This window comes from Bufo bufo, chromosome 6, assembly GCF_905171765.1.
Source record: "Bufo bufo chromosome 6, aBufBuf1.1, whole genome shotgun sequence".
Classification (NCBI taxonomy): Eukaryota; Metazoa; Chordata; class Amphibia; order Anura; family Bufonidae; genus Bufo; species Bufo bufo.
In genome coordinates, this window is record NC_053394.1 from 273,262,444 (window position 1) to 273,281,908 (window position 19,465).

The window sequence follows — 19,465 nt, forward strand, 5'->3', positions numbered from 1 at the left end:
CTCACAGTATTTTTGCATACACAAAATGTATTATCCCAATAAAAATATCGTTAAAATGTTAAGCATAACCTTATTCCATATCAGCATATATACATATAGATAAATATAATGCGGAGCTTTATGTAAATTCGCGCTCAAACAGCGCTTCCCAATGGTGGATACCTCGCCTTCGGCCCGTACTTATTCACTGCTGCCTCATTCGCAGTGATCCTTTGTACGCGGCGAATGAGGCAGCAGTGAATAAGTACGGGCCGAAGGCGAGGTATCCACCATCTGGAAGCGCTGTTTGAGCGCGAATTTACATAATTTAAAATCGCAACCAGGACATTCCTTCGAACCATTTAGGTTCCAACTACTGGTAAAATCGCACAAAGTTATACGATTATTTAGTAGTCGAATTTTTGCAGATAGGCGATAATTGATAACATTGAAAGCAAAGAGGTCACATTTATTGGAGTACTCCAGTTATATAGATGTATGTGCGAGCTCCGCATTATATTTATCTATATGTATATATGCTGATATGGAATAAGGTTATGCTTAACATTTTAACATTTTTATTGGGATAATACATTTTGTGTATGCAAAAATACAGCCTGATTTATTATTGATTTATTCTCTCTTTTTTTATATAGGGGTTGTTATATGAAGACAACACCCATCACCATACAGACAGGAGAGGTGGGGTATCCTCCTGTGACTCAGAATGGAGAGCATCTCCTGCTCTGGTGGCATTACATGGGTGGCCATTTTTAAGACTATGCTTTTAAAGGGAACCTTGCATAGACCCATAGCTTTGGTAACATTATTAAAATGCTGTTTTTAGTTTGTTGAACTGTCTCTGTGCAGATTAGGCCTTTGGTGCAATGAGGGCATCACCGTTGCTTTTGTTGGCCTTTCTGCTTTGCCACTGCCCGGTTCTGGCAATCAAAACAGTGAGGGAGGTGCTGACCACAGAAAGGAGCTGAACAGCAAGAGCAAGGATGATGCCCTTGTTGCACCAAAGGCCTAATTTGTATATTAAGAAAAAGTATCATGACTCGGGAATGGAGTCTCAGATCACCAAAAGAAAAACTGCATTTAGTCATGGGCAGCACAGTGGTTCAGTGGTTAGGACTGGTGCCTTGCAGCACTGGGGTCCTAGGTTTGAATCCGACCAAGGACAACATCTGCATGGAGTCTGTATGTTCTCCCCGTGTTTGCGTGGGTTTCCTCCGGGTACTTTGGTTTCCTCCCACACTCCAAAGACATACTGATAGGGAATTTAGGGGACAGTTGGATGATAATGTCTGTAAAGTGCTGTGGAATATAGTACCGCTATATAAGTGCATAAAATAAATCCATTTTGTCAGGTGAACTAAAACTGTGTCTATGAAAACCGTTTGATAGAAAGGTCGCCGGTGACGACTTTCCTTGAAGTGTCCATTAACATGCTGTTAAACCTTGTGAACCATTTAATGGCTGTTCGGATATAAATTGAAATGCATCTGTCAGCAGATTTGTACCTATGAAACTGGCTGACCTGTTCCATGTGCACTTGGCAGCTGAAGGCATCTGTGTTGGTCCCATGTTCATATGTGCCCGCACTGCTGAGAATGTTATGCAAATCGGCCTTTTAAGAGCAATGAGGGCGTTACCATTACACCTAGAGGCTCTACTCGTTCTGCCGCACCCACAGATGCCTTCAGCTGCCAAGCGCACATGCAACAGGTCAGACAGTTTCATAGGTACAAATCTGCTGACAGATGCCCTTTAAAATTCTGCTGCGCTCCTTGCTGCTATCAGAGAGCAGTGCATTGTGGGAGCTCAGATGAAAGTTACAGAATTAAGCTGTTTGGTCAGATGAACCAAACCATAATGGAGCTGCTATGAATAGCGAAACGGAATAAGGGTACTTTCACACTAGCGTTTTTCTTTTCTGGCACGGAGTTCCGTCCTAGGGGCTCAATACCGGAAAAGAACTGATCAGTTATATCCTAATGCATTCTGAATGGAGAGCAATCCGTTCAGGATGCTTCCGGATGTCTTCAGTTCTGTCACTGAACGGCGTTTTGGACGGAGGAAATGCCGCAGCATGTTGCGGTATTATCTCCGTCCAAAATTCCGGATCAGATGCCCGGATCCGGTACTAATTTAGATTGAAATGTGTTAGTGCCCGATCCGGCACAAAAAATACCGCAATGCCGGATCTGTCCTTCCGGTATGCGCAGACCGGTAAAAAATGTGAAAAAAATATATAACTGATCCGTTTCTCCGGATGACATCTGGAGAGACGGATCCGTTCTTGCAATACATTTGTAAGACTGATCCGGATCCGCCTACAAATGCTGTCCGTTTGCATGCAGATTGCCGGATCCGGCAGGCTGTTCAGGCGACGGAACTGCTTGCCGGATCGCTCTGCCGCAAGTGTGAAAGTAGCCTAACTTGAAAGCATCATAAGAACAATAAAGCAAATGATTTACTAAGGGGGTCAATCTGTGACTTCTCCCCACTCGCGCCAGGTCTAAAAAGTGAGCGTAGCGGGGAACGGGACGGGTGCAGAAAATAGTCTAAATGTAAGACAGCTAGGAAGCTGTCTTACATTTAGAAGCGGTGCTGGATGCACCAAAGTTATGTAGATACCAGCGCCGATCCTCCAGGGGTTATTATGACTGGCGTGTCTAATTTTCAATATGCTTTTCAACCGTAAACTTTTTTTTTTTTACATTTTTTTTAGAGGTGGAACTTTTCTTTTAGGGCCCATTCACACGACCATGTCCACTTTGCAGTCCTCAATTTGTGCATCTTCAAAACACCGATACCGGTCGTGTGTGTCCCACACTGTCCACTCTGTTAGAAATGCCTATTCTTGTCCACAAAACTGTCAAGAATAGGACATGTTGTTTTTTTTGTTTGCGGGGCCGCGGAACAGACCTACAGATGCAGGCAGCACACTGTGTGCTGTCCACATCTTTTGCGGCCCCATTGACATGAAAGGGTCTGCATCCGATCTGCAAAAAAAAGAAAATAAAAAATATATATATATCGGATGCAGACCAAACTTACGGTCATGTCCATGAGCCAAAAGGATGCCGTAACTGCAGGATCAGACTACAAAGAGTTGGTTTCTAGTTTGTTGTCACAGAGATATATGCCAGTACAGGAGCGGTAGGCACAAAATGACTGGAATTTTTCTATTAAGACCATTTACAAAACTTCTTCATTGAGTGTATAAAAATTTTCAAATTCCCCGTTTCTGGCATCAGCAAAATACAAGCTGGCAGTTAATGCAGCTTGCAGTCTCACCTAGAGCCTACAAGAGTATCAAGCTCGCTACAAGCTAAAAATATTGGCCAGCTGAATGAGCGAATAGTGTGCATTAGGGTCCATTGAATTGAAATGAATTGATCCACATTTTTTGCAGATTGGTTGCGGATCAAAAGAAGTCATGTGAATGGACCCTTAAAGGGTTTCTGTCACCCTGCTAAACTCATTTTTTTTTTTTTGGGCTAGTTAGATTGCTCATAGTGAGATATAGCAGAATATTATGGTATTACTTACTTTCATGCGGCCGATTCTTTATAAAACGAACTTTTATGATATGTTAATGAGGGCTCTACCAGCAAGTAGGGCGTCTACTTGCTGGTAGCTGCTGCTGAAATCCGCCCCCTCGCCGTGTTGATTGACAGGGCCAGCCGTGATCTCCTCCTCCGGCCGGCCCTGTCAGTAATTCAAAAATTGCGCGCCTCGCGTCATTCGGCGCAGGCGCTCTGAGATGAGGAGGCTCGTATCCTCAGCACTCCCTCAGTGCGCCTGCGCCGATGACGTCTTCTCTTTCGGTGATGTCATCGGCGCAGGCGCACTGAGGAGACGAGCCTCCTCATCTCAGAGCGCCTGCGCCGAATGACGCGAGGCGCGCGATTTTTGAATTACTGACAGGGCCGGCCGGAGGAGGAGATCACGGCTGGCCCTGTCAATCAACACGGCGAGGGGGCGGATTTCTGCAGCAGCTACCAGCAAGTAGACGCCCTACTTGCTGGTAGAGCCCTCATTAACATATCATAAAAGTTCGTTTTATAAAGAATCGGCCGCATGAAAGTAAGTAATACCATTATATTCTGCTATATCTCACTATGAGCAATCTAACTAGCCCAAAAAAAAAAAATGAGTTTAGCAGGGTGACAGAAACCCTTTAAAGCCTCTTTACCTATGAAGCATTGCAACGATCTCCTCCACTGTATGGGGACTACAGAATCATTGTTTCTGGGCAGCAGATCCTGTTCACACAGCACAATCTGCTGCCCAGAAATGATTGAGGTTTCTGCATGAAAGATGAACTCACTCGATAAACAAGCGTATTGTTCCTTCGTCGGGTGATCTGCGGCACCTTTACACCAGCGGATTATCGGAAACGACTTGGGAACAATAATCTGCCTGACAATTGGGCGGTGTAAATGCACCTGAAGTAATGAAAATGCTGTTGAAAGGGGAATTCCGCTTTACCTGTTCCTTTGTGTAATCTCATGCTGCGTATTTTACAGTATAGCCCTTTTATCTTTACCTACAGCTTCAGAAGAATTGACGATTGCTGGAATGACTTTCACAACTTTTGACCTTGGTGGACATGAACAAGGTGGGCATTCTTTTTGGCGCACGCATTTGTTCATTATCAGACACAGGAGAGAGATTAAAGGGGTTGGGCCACCATTAAAATGCTATTTTAATATAATTCTGCATAAAAAGTGAGATGTTTGCTTTTACTTTTATTATAGTGGCAAGCCTTGGTGTTTAATCAGTATAGTAGTGTGCACTTCCACTTTCTGAGGTGGTCGCACACATGCTGTTCCCTCCTTCAACTGCCACCAGCTATATCTACTGTTAGAAGCTTTGATAGTTACAGGGAGAGAGCTGCAGCAGAAAAGACACACCCGCTGAGCTGTGGTGGGGAGAGAGCTGCAGCAGAAAAGACACACCCGCTGAGCTGTGGTGGGGAGAGAGCTGCAGCAGAAAAGACACACCCGCTGAGCTGTGGTGGGGAGAGAGCTGCAGCAGAAAGGACACACCCGCTGAGCTGTGGTGGGGAGAGAGCTGCAGCAGAAAGGACATCCCCCCCCCACCCCATCTCTCCCGAGCGCCGAGCCTGAAATAAATTTAGCAGAACAATTGGAGATCTATGGATACATGTGAGGTACAGGGCTGGTTCTAGCTTCGTTAGAAAGAGATTATCATGTACTATATGATGTCTGATTTTCAATCCTGGCATGACCCCTTTAAACCATGCTACATTCAGGAGCCTCTAGTTCATCCCCTGAACCTGTAATGTAGCTCTATGGAGTAAGCAGGAATTTGGCTTTGAAGAGAACCTTTCAGCATCAGTAGAGGCATTGAGTCCATTTAGTGATTTAACTTTATGGCCCTGTAAGACGTTGGGGTAGATTTGAGGAAGTCTTGCAGCGGAATACAGTAGCAGCAGAGTGGATGAGAATTGAACTGCAGATTTCACTTTCATTACAGATGGGCGAAATCCATTACGAATCCATAGCAAAATCTGTATACGTAGATATTTTAGCTGTGGATTTACTACAGATTAGCAGCAAGATCTGCTGGCAGAATTTTAAGTGGAGTTCTCCATGGCTGTTTTAATAACTGCGTTCAGTCTCAGCCTTATCTCGATGCAGGTGCCATTGCACAATAAGAATATAAAATTGCAATGCACTTTTCATCTTAATTGTTTATTCCTCAGCTCGGCGTGTTTGGAAGAACTACTTACCAGCAATCAATGGAATTGTGTTTCTTGTGGACTGTGCAGACACTTCCCGCCTTATGGAGTCCAAAGTGGAGCTCAATGTAAGATATTGCAATTCACACAAATAATTACATACCAAAGAAGTCATCAATACCAAAAAGTGCACCAATAATGAGAAGTAATACTATATGAACCCTTTCTATAAAAACTATTACTGACCTAGAGCAACTTTTCTGAAGTTAAAGTACTCTATAGTACTTTTAAGGCATCTGAAGGCCGGCCATAATGGTTGCCAAGCATGCAAATGAACTGAATGGGGATAGAGAAGAAAGCTGCTGCAGGAGACCCTTGATGGTGGCTTATCTCCCTGAGAACAAAAGGATCAGGCAGCTGAGATCCATCAGGGAAGTCGGGAGATCCACATACACATAAGGTCGTCCGGTTCCACCAAAATGGACAGGTTTAGCCAGCATTTATCTAACATGTGTTAACAGATTAAAGACTCTGTACACCTTTTGGGGGGCATGTTTATATTATTGCATCTTACTCATTGTGAGCTAAAAAAAAAAAATTAAATTGGTCTTTTATTCTAAAATTTTTAACCCTTTTTTTTGTACAGCCTTGAGATTCTCTAGTAGCAGCCTCTGTATTTTGATTGTGTTCCATCAGGCAGCTCAGCTGACGGCTCATTTCTGACAGTTCTTATTTTATTGTTATTTACTGGATTAATGTTTTATGATCTTTTAGTAATTTTAGAGATAAAGGGGGTCATTTATTAAGATTGGTGTTTTAGACGCCGGCCTCTACATAACTTTGGCGCATCCAGCGCCAGTCTAAATGTAAGCCAGCTTCATTGCTGTCTTACATTTTGACCATTTTCTATGCCTAAAAGGCATAGAAAATTGTGAATTAGACAGGCCAGTTTCCTTTTTCGCCCACTTTTTAAACTTGGCGTAAGCGAGGAAGAGTCACAGATTGCAGCGCAGATATCCATTGCACCACAATCTGTGCCTGAAATAAGTCTAGGCGTATTTCAGGATAATGAATGACCCCCGACATATTTAGATGACCAGCACAAAGTGAAAGTAAGGCCTCTTTCACACGGGCGTTGCGGAAAAATGTGCGGGTGCGTTGCGGGAACACCCGCGATTTTTCCGCGCGAGTGCAAAACATTGTAATGCGTTTTGCACTCGCGTGAGAAAAATCTCGCGTGTTTGGTACCCGAACTTCTTCACAGAAGTTCGGGCTTGGGATCGGTGTTCTGTAAATAGTATTATTTTCCCTTATAACATGGTTATAAGGGAAAATAATAGCATTCTGAATACAGAATGCATAGTAAAACAGCGCTGGAGGGGTTAAAAAAAAAATAAAAAAATCATTTAACTCACCTTAATCCACTTGATCGCGGCCCGGCATCTACTTCTGTCTCTTTTACTGTATAGGACCTGTGGTGAGCATTAACTATAGTTCAAGGACCTGGGATGACGTCACTCCGGTCATCACATGGTACGTCACATGATCTTTTACCATGGTGAATCACCATGGTAAAAGATCATGTGACGTACCATGTGATGACCGGAGTGACGTCATCCCAGGTCCTTGAACTATAGTTAATGCTCACCACAGGTCTTATACAGTAAAAGAGACAGACTGAGATGCCGGGCTACGCGATCAAGTGGATTAAGGTGCGTTAAATGATTTTTATTTTTAACCCCTCCAGCCCCATTGTACCAAGCATTCTGTATTCAGAATGCTATTATTTTCCCTTATAACCATGTTATAAGGGAAAATAATAATGATCGGGTCTCCATCCCGATCATCTCCTAGCAACCGTGCGTGAAAATCGCACCGCATCCGCACTTGCTTGCGGATGCTTGTGATTTTCACGCAACCCCATTCATTTCTATGGGGCCTGCGTTAAGTGAAAAAAGCACAAAGAAGAGCATGCTGCGATTTTCACGCAACGCAAAAGTGATGCGTGAAAATCACCGCTCGTGTGCACAGCCCCATAGAAATGAATGGGTCGGTATTCAGTGCGGGTGCAATGCGTTCACCTCCCGCATCGCATCCGCGCGGAATACTCGCTCGTGTGAAAGGGGCCTAAGATTCACACAAACAGTTAACCCTTTGTGACAGAACGGATGGATATTTTTAAGAAAGACCCACTGAAAAAAATTTGTTTAGCCTCAAATGAGTAAAATGCAATAATAAAAAAAAAAATCCTGCAGAAGGTGTACATAGCCTTTAAGTCTGGTCCTCCCACTAAACAACCCTTTCATGTTGCCACTCCCACAAACCCTTGCTTTCTCAGGTGAAACCACTTGGTGTATAAGAGGCTCACCAGTGAATGAATTGGAATTGGAGACACGGTGTTACAGATCTTCTGTGACTGAATTCTCTGAACTGCACCAAAGGATAATGACTTATGATGCTGTATGTTCCTGTCTGACTGCAGGTCTACTGTCTTGTACTCGCATAAAGCCATGATTACAGTTCAGTAGCCCTGTGGTCAGGCAAGAGCTCACAGCATCATAAGTCATGATGATGCTGTGAGTTCAGGTCAGAGGAAAACAGTTTAGTCCAGGAAATGCGGCCATCACACATAGCGAGATTCCTGGACCCAACACGCTCGTGTAAAACTGGCCTTAGGCTAGTGAAAGAGAACCACACCCCCTTAATTTGGAGTATCTCCATTCTTACATAAACACCATAATGACATCATCTGACATCTTTTAGGCTAGCCTTACACTAGCGCTAAACAGTTCCAACAGGCTATTCTGGTAAAGGAACAGCCTGCTGGAGTTTATCATATCCGGCAAAGCCAGAACCCATAATGGGACCCGGCAGGGATCTGGCCTGTTTCCGGCATTAGTGCCAGGATTTGGCCAGACAAAAAAAAAAACGCTGCTTGCTGTGATTTTTGTGCGGCTGAATCTCGGCATAAATGCCGTAAACAGGCCAGATCCCCGCCGGTTCCAATTAGATTCAGTGGGGCCTGGCAGTGCTGCATCAGTTTCTGTCTCTGCTGGATTTGATGACCTTTGGCAGGCCGTTCCCCTACCAGAACAGCCTGCTGGAACTGTTTAGCGGTAGTGTGGAACTTGCCTAAGGTGAATTATGGTAAATTTACAAGGGATAACCTTGGTCACGACTCCATTACAGTAGATGGGTGATCAGGTGCCTGGCATAGGCAGCCTCACATCCATAGCATTGTAGTAGATACTAGGATGAGACAAACATTGGGCATAGGCATTGTCATCTTACTGGATTGACGCCACGTTCATTATCTGTAGGCGTGTATTAGCGATATTGAAAGAGTTTGTGTTTTGTCATTGCAGGCTCTCATGACCGATGAAACAATATCAAATGTGCCAATCCTTATCCTCGGTAATAAAATTGACAGAGCCGACGCGATCAGTGAAGAGCGACTGAGAGAAATATTCGGACTTTATGGACAAACCACAGGAAAAGTAATGACCTACTCATTGTGTTTTGCGGCCAGGACATCCCTGTTTGACTTTGTTGATTCCCCCTTATTAGCAGTTGATTATGGAGGGTCTCACTGCTCGCTATCTGTAATGTAAATGTATGTTCACTACTCCAAACATAGTAGGGATTTGTGGAACTCAATGGACGTCCATTGTTTTCACCAAATGCCTACATACTGTACAGGCCTCTTAGCCTTCGCTAATGATAGGATATCCCGAGTGGGTTAACCCCTCAGTTACCTGTGCAGACAACCCCTGTAAGGTTATTGCCGTATTCTACTTCATGCTTGTAACTGATCTATCCTTCCATCTGCAGGGTAACGTGCCACTGAAGGATCTAAACGCCCGTCCCATGGAAGTGTTTATGTGCAGTGTGCTCAAGAGGCAAGGCTATGGCGAGGGCTTCCGCTGGCTCTCACAGTATATTGACTGAAACTTTTTCCACCCTCTTCTCCAATTGTTCCCTTTGAAACCACAAGAAAACCAACAAAACCAGATTATAGAGAGTTCAACTCCTCCGGACTTGATCCAGACGGACTTTCTCAGTGTGGGGTAGACTCACGAAGGCAGTGATTAACACATGCAACAACCAGGAGTCTTGTGGGGCGCCCCTCCTCTGATCATGAGTCAAATCAAAAGAAAACCATTCTATTTTTAAGGAACGTGTCAGCCGAAGCAGTGTCCCTCCCCGTTTTATTTGTTTTTTGGCTTTTTTTTTTTAAAGTAGTTTATTTGGTCCGGAGTTAACTTTTTTTTTTTTTTTTTTGTTTTGTTTTTTTAATCTATTTAATGCTATTTACATTTATCACTAAATACTGATCCACGTATCATAACCTTAGACGTCCACAATAAACATAGTTTTTGGGCTGGCCTGCTCTCTAACAATGAATTTGCTGTAGAAATTTGGCTAATATGTATTTGGAGCATGGATTAGACGCCATGAGGTATTTACATTTTGTGGTTTTGCTTTTCTTTCTTCTTTTTTTTTTCTTCTTTTTTTCCTCCTTTCACTTGTGTGAAGTGAAAAGTGCCCTTTGAAGCAAAGGTATTGCCGAGGCTTCATGTCTTCACTGCCCTTTTAGATTGATGTTTGTGGCAATTATGCTCACTGCAACCTGAGCATTGTGTCTGGTGTCATTTATTAGTCTAATATCAACTCTCACTACAACGTGTTCAAAGGGCCTTCTGGAAGTCAACAGGTTTTGATACACCTTTTTTTTTTTTTTTTGTTTTTTTTATCCCTCCCCAGACCTGAGAGTACTAACAGCCGGAAGGAGATATGTAAAAAATGTCTATACACAGTATACATCATATTTTCTCAAGTTATTATTTTAGTTGCGTTTTAAATACCAATGGGTTGTCCAGTTCCCACTTTGCAACATATATAGAATTTGCAATAAAGTAAAAACACTCAGATATTACTTGTGAATTGGTTCCATTTTCCATATGTAACAATGCGTCCCCAGCACTTAATGGACGTTAATCATAATCTACAATTAATTTTGAGGTTTCTGCTTATGTATAATACCTTTTAGGCTTGAATCATGAATTGCTGCATTTTATGGATGCAGTTGCTGCCCAGTGTAGAAGTTTGACTGTATTTTTTTTTGCCAGCAGATATAGATATAGACCAAGGACCCACTAATCAGGAGATTGGAGTTTTTTCAGGAACTGTGCACTCTGCATTTTAATGTTATGGTTGGTGCTGACACATTTTTTTTTTTGTTTTATTTGCAATTTTCTTGCTTCCTCCCCCCCCCCCCCCCCCCTATGTCTATGCGGAAACACGTAAAAGAAAAAATGCCACAGTCTAGTAAATGCCAATCGGGCTGCAGATCTCCACTGAGCTCTACACACATCAATACTGATTGCATAATTAATAAGTGCAGAGTATAGCAGGCCATAGAGATAGGAGTCTATTAAATACTGTTGAGAACCAGGTAACTTAAAGGGGGTGTCCAGCGCTTAATATTGATAACCTGTTCTCAGGATAGGTTACCAATATCAGATCTGCGGGGCTCCGACACCCCTGACGATCAGCTGTTTGAAGAGTAGACGGCACTCCGTGCAAGCGCTGCTTCCTCTTAATTACACTTCGTCTCAGAAGTGCAGTGTAATACAAGTGCCCTCTCCATGCAGGTGAATGGTGCAAGTGCTTGTGATTACACTATGCTGTTGCTCCACTGAGACGAGATTTAGGCTACGTCTACACAACGACATTTGTCGCGCGACAATTTTTATAATGGCAGTCTATGGTGTCGCACTGCAACATACTGCGACGCAACAGTCGCAGAAAATCCATTCGAGATGGATTTTTCTGCGACTGTTGCGTCGCAGTCGCAGCATGTTGCAGTGCGACACCATAGACTGCCATTATAAAAATTGTCGCGCGACATTAGTGCAACAAAATGACGCGCGACAAATGTCGTCGTGTAGATGTAGCCTTAGTGTAATGACGAGGAAGGGGCACTTCCTTAAAAAAAAAACTAAAATTCCTGCAGTTTTTGCCCTGGCCGCTTAGCCTAATAGCTGCCACTTCTTGGTTTATACAGATCACTTTACTGCAGTTATATCTTATTCTAATGATGTCACCTCTTTGGATAGGTTCACAATAGGTAATTGTCAGACCTTATCTATTCTTTTCTTGTACAATGTCATCTGCACAGAGCAGCCTAGAAAACCTCCCATAGAAATCAATGAATTCCCCCTCCTTACCATTGTGGCTATGGACCATGGGCCTGCCGTAAAACTTTATTTTTTTTTTAATGCTTTGTAAGTGCTCTTGAGAACAGCTCAGACAGGATGGCCTCCCCCATAGTCATGTTCAGGAAATATAAAAAAAAAAAAATCTGTAATCAGAAAATAACATCAGATTAGAAAAAAGGATATGTGTTGCTATTTGATTTTAACTGGCAGATAAAAAATTTGTTGACACATTTCCTTTTAATATTACTGTTCTTTGTTTCTGTCAAGTATCCTCCATATTATTATTATTATTTTTTTTTAAGTAAAGGGCCAATTAATGACACTGTTGAGAAACCTAAACTGTTTGTACAGGGACATCTAGCATATATGTGCCGAAAAAAGGGTTAAAGGCTGTGGAAAGCATGATTTTTTACATATGTTAGTGGATACATTGATGTCGGTGTATCCAGGATACTGCTGTCAATGCTAGCTCTCATGTATCAGCACATCCTCATTCCTGGAGTGATGTCTCCTTCTGGAGGTCATATGGGATTTCTTCTCACTTGTGATGAGAGCCATTGATGCTAACAGAAAAGAGGGGGGAGCAAAGAGACATCAGAAATGGGAGTGTGTTGATAGTTTTATGTCAGATTCTGCAGGAAGGTCAACAAGGTAAAGGACTCTGCAAAAGCAAGATGGTAGAAAAGTTTTAATGAATACTATTTATAAAATTGCTTAATTTTGCAGGTATAAATAATATGACCAATAAAAATAAAATCAGTGCAAAGGTTTCCATAGCCAAGTGCCAGTTCCCATAAACAGTTTTTGTAGGACAGTATACTGTACCTGGCACCAGAAGGATCATTGTGACCCGCTTTCTGCTTGTTACCTTTTCTTGGCTGATCAATATTGTTGGGTGTAATTTCAGCAGTCAACAGACAGTGCTCACAATGTGCACTGATCAGCCATAATATTAGACCAATCTGCCTTTTTGGTTCCTCTTGTGCTGACAAAAAAAAAAGCTCTGACCATTTGTGGCATTGCGGAACCAAGATGTTAGCAGCAGATCCTCTACAGATCAGACTTGTGCTTCCAACATATCCCATCGATGTTCAATTCGACTGAACTGAGGAATTTGGAGGCCAAATTAACAGCTGGAGCACGTAAAAATTGTTCTGGAATGGTTTGAGGACCACGATTGTGGCAGGGTCCATTCTGCTGAAAGCAGCCACTAGCATTAGGGATTCCCTCTGTCATGACGGGTGCCATAAACAATGTTTTGATAGGGTGGTATATGTCAAGTAACATTGCATTGCCCAGAATATGCCACTGATTCTGCCAGCTAGTCTTCACATATTGCATCCTGGTGACAGCTCTTCTCCAGGTAAGAGACACACATGCACCCCACATCATGTAAAACAAAACATGACTCATGAGACCAGGCTGCCTTTTATTGCTCCATGGTCCAGTTCTGATGTCCACATTTCTATTGAAGGTAGTTTTGTTGGTGGACACTGGTTAGCATTGGCACTGACCAGCCTGTGACTACACTGTATGGTCTCATATCTTTCAGTCATAGCCAGCGTTAAGTAATTTGTGCTACAGTAGCTCTTCTGTTCGGTCGGACCAGACTTGGCCCTGTTGCCAGTTTACATATACATGTACTTTGTTGGACCACTTTTGGTAGGTACTAACCACTGCATACTGGGAACAGCCACATAACCTGCCATTTTGGAGATGCTCTGATCCAGTCGTTTAGGCATCAGAATTTAGTCCTAGTCAGTCATTTAGAAGCAGGAAAATGGGCAATCAGAAGGATTCAACTTCAATACCTCGAACATAAGATGCAAAACAAAGAACATGCCAAAACTAATCTCAAAATAAGAATTAGACGAACAAGGCGCAAATACCTCCTAAACAGGTGCAAAATCAGTTGGTAAATGAGACTTAAAGGGGTTATCCCATCATAATGATCACTGTTAAATCTGTTAATGATTTGACAGTGATCATTTTTGTAAATATACTTTATTAACAAATTCCCACCGATTAGGAGAAAATTCATCCCCACTCACCTTTATTGTTGTGACTCGGTCTCCCCTGGTTACGACCACCGCTCTTCCGCAACATCCCGATGGTCGCGCTTGCCCAGAAGACTTCTTCTTTTCTCCCGGCCGGGCCACTCGCTGTCCTGAACGCGCACGCGCGACGGTGACTTCTTCCCGGCCAGAATAGTACAGAGCTGCGAACGCGCACGCCTGCTCTGTACTATACTGGCCAGAAATAAGTCACATTGCGCATGCGCGGCAGCGTGCGCGTTCAGTCCAGCGCCCGGCCGGGAGAAGACTTCAATCAAGATGAAGCCCGCCCCCAGCCAGAATCCAGGAAGTGAACGCGCGGTGGCAGCAGGTAAGTATGAAAACGCAAAGTGGGATAACCCCTTTAAACCAGATGCAGCCGCTACAGTAAATGCCCTATAGGATGTGTCTAATTTATGATGGGGTGTACCCTCCTGCAGTCTGTGTGCCTAGACTGTAATCCTCGGCAGATCTGAGCTGAACAGAAAACTGGCGTAAATGAAGATAAAGTTGCCGTGTCCACTTCCCTACCTTGTCTCGCCCCCTTTTAGAGAAAGAGGCGTAAAATCCAAGAAATGCTACAATTTTGTTGCAAACCTACCCTATAAGCAATAATTGGTAGAATGTCCATCGTGTACACTGTCATATTTTTTCATGTGTACATGTTTCTTGGCTTTTTTTGCACACAGCGGACATAGTTTATCAAAACTAACATGAAAACTGCCTTATTTGCCCATGGCAACCAATCAGCACACACTTAATTTCTTAGGCCTCTTTCACACGGGCGTTGCGGGAAAATGTGCGGGTGCGTTACGGGAACACCCGCGATTTTTCCGCGCGAGTGCAAAACATTGTAATGCGTTTTGCACTCTCGTGACAAAAATCGCGCATGTTTGGTACCCAAACCCGAACTTCTTCACAGAAGTTCGGGCTTGGGATCGGTGTTCTGTAGATTGTATTATTTTCCCTTATAACATGGTTATAAGGGAAAATAATAGCATTCTGAATGCAGAATGCATAGTAAAATAGCGCTGGAGGGGTTAAAAAAAAAATAATAATAATTTAACTCCCCTAAATCCATTTGCTGGCGCTGCCGGCTTCTCGTCTGTCTCCTTCTTTGCTGAACAGGACCTGTGGTGAGCATTCATTGCAGGAACAGGACCTGTGGTGACGTCACTCCGGTCATCACATGATCCATCACATAACCCATCACCATGGTAAAAGATCATGTGATGACCGGAGTGACGTCACCACAGGTCCTGGAATGAATGCTCACCACAGGTCCTGTTCAGCAAAGAAGGAGACAGACGAGATGCCGGGCTGCGCGAGCAAGTGGATTAAGGTGAGTTAATTAATTTATTTATTTTTAACCCCTCCAGCGCTATTTTACTATGCATTCTGAATAGAATGCTATTATTTTCCCTTATAACCATGTTATAAGGGAAAATAATAATGATCGGGTCTCCATCCCGATCGTCTCCTAGCAACTGTGCGTGAAAATCGCACCGTATCCGCACTTGCTTGCGATTTTCACGCAACCCCATTCACTTCTATGGGGCCTGCGTTGCGTGAAATAGAATATAGAGCATGCTGCGATTTTCACGCAACGCACAAGTGATGCGTGAAAATCACCGCTCATGTGAATAGCCCCATAGAAATGAATGGGTCGGTATTCAGTGCGGGTGCAATGCGTTCAACTCACGCATCGCATCCGCGCGGAATACTCGCCCGTGTGAAAGGGGCTTTAGGGTACGTTCACACTTGCGTTTTTCTTTTCCGGCACTGAGTTCCGTCCTAGGGGTTCTATACCGGAAAAGAACTGATCAGGCATATCCCCATGCATTCTGAATGGAGAGCAATCTGTTCAGGATGTCTTCAGTTCAGTCTTTTTGACTGTTCAGGATGGAGATATAACCCCAGCATGCTACTGTTTTATCTCCGGCCCAAAAAAACGGAAGACTTGCCTGAATGCCGGATCCGGCATTTTTTTTCCATAGGAATGTATTAGTGCCGGATCCGGCATTCAAAATACCAGAATGCCAGATCCGTCCTTCCGGTCTGCGCATGCGCAGACCAGTAAAAATGTGAAAAAAAATATCGAAACTGATCCGTTATTGCAATGCATTTGTAAGATAGATCAGGATCCTGATCAGTCTTAAAATGCAATCAGTTTGCATACGTGCCTCCCGGATTCCTCTGCCGCAAGTGTGAAAGTAGCCTTAGGCCTCCTGCACACGACCATTTATTTTTTTCCGTTTTTTGCTTTCCGTATACGGAACCATTAATTTCAATGGTTCTGCAAAAAAGAAACGGAATGTACTCCGTATGCATTCCGTTTCTTTATTTCCGTTTATCTGTTCCGTTGAAAGATAGAACATGTCCTATTATTGCCCGCAAATCACGTTCTGTGGCTCAATTCAAGTCAATGGGTCCGCACAAAAAAACGGAACACATATACGGAAATGCATCCGTATGTCTTCCGTATCCATTCCGTTTTTGCGGAACCATCTATTTAAAATGTTATGCCCAGCCCAATTTTTTCTATGTAATTACTGTTTACTGTATATGCCAAAAACGGAACAGAAACGGAAACACAATGGAAATTAAAAACGGAACAACGGATCCGTGAAAAACGGACCGCAAAACTGTGAAAAAGCCATGCGGTCGTGTGCAGGAGGCCTTAGTGTTCTAGAAAAATGAAAGGAGAGCTCTGATTGGTTGCTATGGGCAACTAAGACAGTTTTCCTGTTAGTTTTGATAAATGAGGTCCAGTGTGTCTTACTAGTAGAATTTTCTATTTTTCTCCTATAGTGAAAGTGCTAAAACGCCAAAAGCCACAGTATACTGCATTCTTTCAAAAAAACAAGGAAGACAAAAAAGTCAAGTCAGTGACAACCTCCCCCCCACCCCAAAAATATGGAGGAATTTATCATTTGCACTGTTCTTTTGTTTCAGTTTTTAAGTCTGTCTTTAGTTTGTGCAGCTGCGCCTAATATACAGGTGAAACGCGAAAAATTAGAATATCGTGCAAAAGTCCATTTATTTCAGTAACACAAATTAAAAGGAATTGCATTAATGCCGCTTAAAATTAGAATTTTGTGAAAAGGTTCAATATTCTAGGCTCAAAGTGTCACACTCTAGTCAGCAAATTAATCCATACCCCCTGAGCAAAGGGTACCTGAGATTGTGACTTTGGTGTTTCATAAGCTGTAAACCATAATCATCCAAATTATACCAAATAGAGGCTTGAAATATCTCACTTTGCATGTAATGAGTCTATCTCATATGTTAGTTTCACCTTTTAAGGCCTCATGCACACGGACGTTTTTTTTTGCGGTCCGCAAAAACGGTTTCCGTTGTTCCGTGATCCGTGTCTGTTTTTTCATCCGGGGGTCTTCCTTGATTTTTGGAGGATCCACGGACATGAAAAGTGAAAAAAAAAACTAAGTCAAGTTTGCATTGAAAATGATAGGAAAAACGGATCACGGACACGGATGACTATCTTGTGTGCATCCGTGATTTTTCACGGACCCATTGACTTGAATGGGTCCGTGAACCGTTGTCCGTGAAAAAAATAGGACAGGTCATATTTTTTTCACGGACTGGAAAAACGGATCACGGACGCAGAAGCCAAACGGTGCATTTTCCGATTTTTCCACGGACCCATTGAAAGTCAATGGGTCCGCGAAAAAAAACGGAACAACGGCCGCGGATGCACACAACGGTCGTGTGCATGAGGCCTAAGTTGCATTACTGAAATAAATGAACTTTGCACAATATTCATATTTTTCGAGTTTCACCTGTATGGAATTGGGTGCAGAGGCGATATTTTTATGAATGGCGCAGAAGAAACATGAGACCTAAAAGATATCTAAGGCTACTTTCAAACTGGCGTTTTGGCTTTCTGTTTGTGGGATCCGTTCAGGGATGCCCTAATGCATTCTGAATGGAAAAGGATCCGCTCAGAATGCATCAGTTTGCCTCCGTTCAGTCTCCATTCCGCTCTGGAGGCGACACCAAAACGCTGCTTGCAGAGCTTTGGTGTCCATTTGACAAAACTGAGCCAAACGGATCCGTCCTGGAACAAAATGTAAGTCAATGGGGACGGATCCGTTTTCACTGACACAATCTGGCACAATAGAAAACGGATCCGTCCTCCTCTGACTGTCAATGGTGTTCAAGACGGATCCGTCTTCGCAATGTTAAAGATAATACAAACGGATCCGTTCTGAACGGATGCAGACGGTTGTATTATCTGAACGGATCCGTCTGTGCAGATCCATGACGGATCCGCACCAAACGCGAGTGTGAAATTTGCCTAATCTACAAACTTGTTCTTAGGGCTCGTGCCCGCTAACGTATTTTTGGCGTTTCGGATGAGGACCCATTCATTTCAATGGGGCCGCAAAATATGCGGATAGCACACCGCATGCTGTCCGCATCCGTATGCCTGTTCCGCGGCCCCGCAAAAAAATAGAACCTGTCCTATTCTTGTCCGCAAAGTAGATATTAAAAAAAAAAAAAAAACTTTCTACATGGAAATTTACCTGCGGTGCAGACCTATTAATCCACAGGATGTCCATTGTGTCGATTTTTGCAATGCAGAAGGTGAGATCTGGGGCAAATCCATATCAAAATCCGCAAATAACTGTAGATTTTAATGTGGAAATGCAGTGAAAAGTGCAATAAAACCCATGCAGGAATTTGGCATTGACTGCACTGGCACATGGCACTTTTCACATATTTCTGGTGGTGTTTTTAGAGGAAAAAAAAAAAAGACAAAATTGCCACTAAAAACCTATGAGTAAAAGCACCGTTAGATTGTTTTCTCTTTCCTTCTGCAGACATTTAACAGATTTATTTTTGACAGTTTGCTCTTATGCAATTTTAGGCAAGTAACTACACGTCTGCAGATTATCCAGGCGTAGCTCGAGCACCCAGAGGACACCACCTGCCTGTCTATATAAAGGAGCAATCATTAAACCCTGCTGGCTAATATGAGTATAATTACAAGTCTTCATGCATAGCCATATAGAACTATATACTTATGTATAGCATATATTTCTATAATTCATGACAGAATGTGTTTTAGGATTTTCGTAGCAGTGCCATAACTATGGATTCCGGCTGAGGTAGTAAGGGTTAAATATTGCAGGCAGGGAACAAGGGTGAGAAGCTGGAGCTAAGAAGACCTAGCACAGAATGCCAGAAAACAAGGTCAGCACTTTAGCTGCTGTCAAACTACAATTCCCAGCATGCACTGTTACTTGGCTGTTGTAACTCCCATAGAAGTGAAAGAAGGATTGTGGGAGTTGTAGTTTTAGAACAGCTGGCGTGCAGGAGGTTGCTGTTGATACACAGAAAGAGTTAATACCAGAGGGCGGACTTGCTGAATGACTCAGAGTGGTGTCACATAAAGCAACCAATGAATGGCGCAGGAACACACTGGAGGCAATTGGATGAGCGGCCTAGCCATTGACAGCCTGGCCCTG

At 43.1% G+C, this 19,465-nt stretch overlaps 1 protein-coding gene across 1 annotated transcript in view; it reads left to right on the forward strand.

The window, feature by feature from the left end:
* SAR1A (secretion associated Ras related GTPase 1A) overlaps window positions 1-10,631 on the forward strand; it is a 29,599-nt gene extending 18,968 nt beyond the window's left edge. Inside the window, exons 4-7 of the mRNA XM_040436554.1 lie at window positions 4,547-4,612; window positions 5,723-5,826; window positions 9,064-9,195; window positions 9,530-10,631. Of these exons, the coding sequence (XP_040292488.1) occupies window positions 4,547-4,612; window positions 5,723-5,826; window positions 9,064-9,195; window positions 9,530-9,646 (419 nt within the window). The 3' untranslated portion in view covers window positions 9,647-10,631. The remainder of the gene's footprint in view (window positions 1-4,546; window positions 4,613-5,722; window positions 5,827-9,063; window positions 9,196-9,529) is intronic.
* Window positions 10,632-19,465: the final 8,834 nt, after the last annotated feature.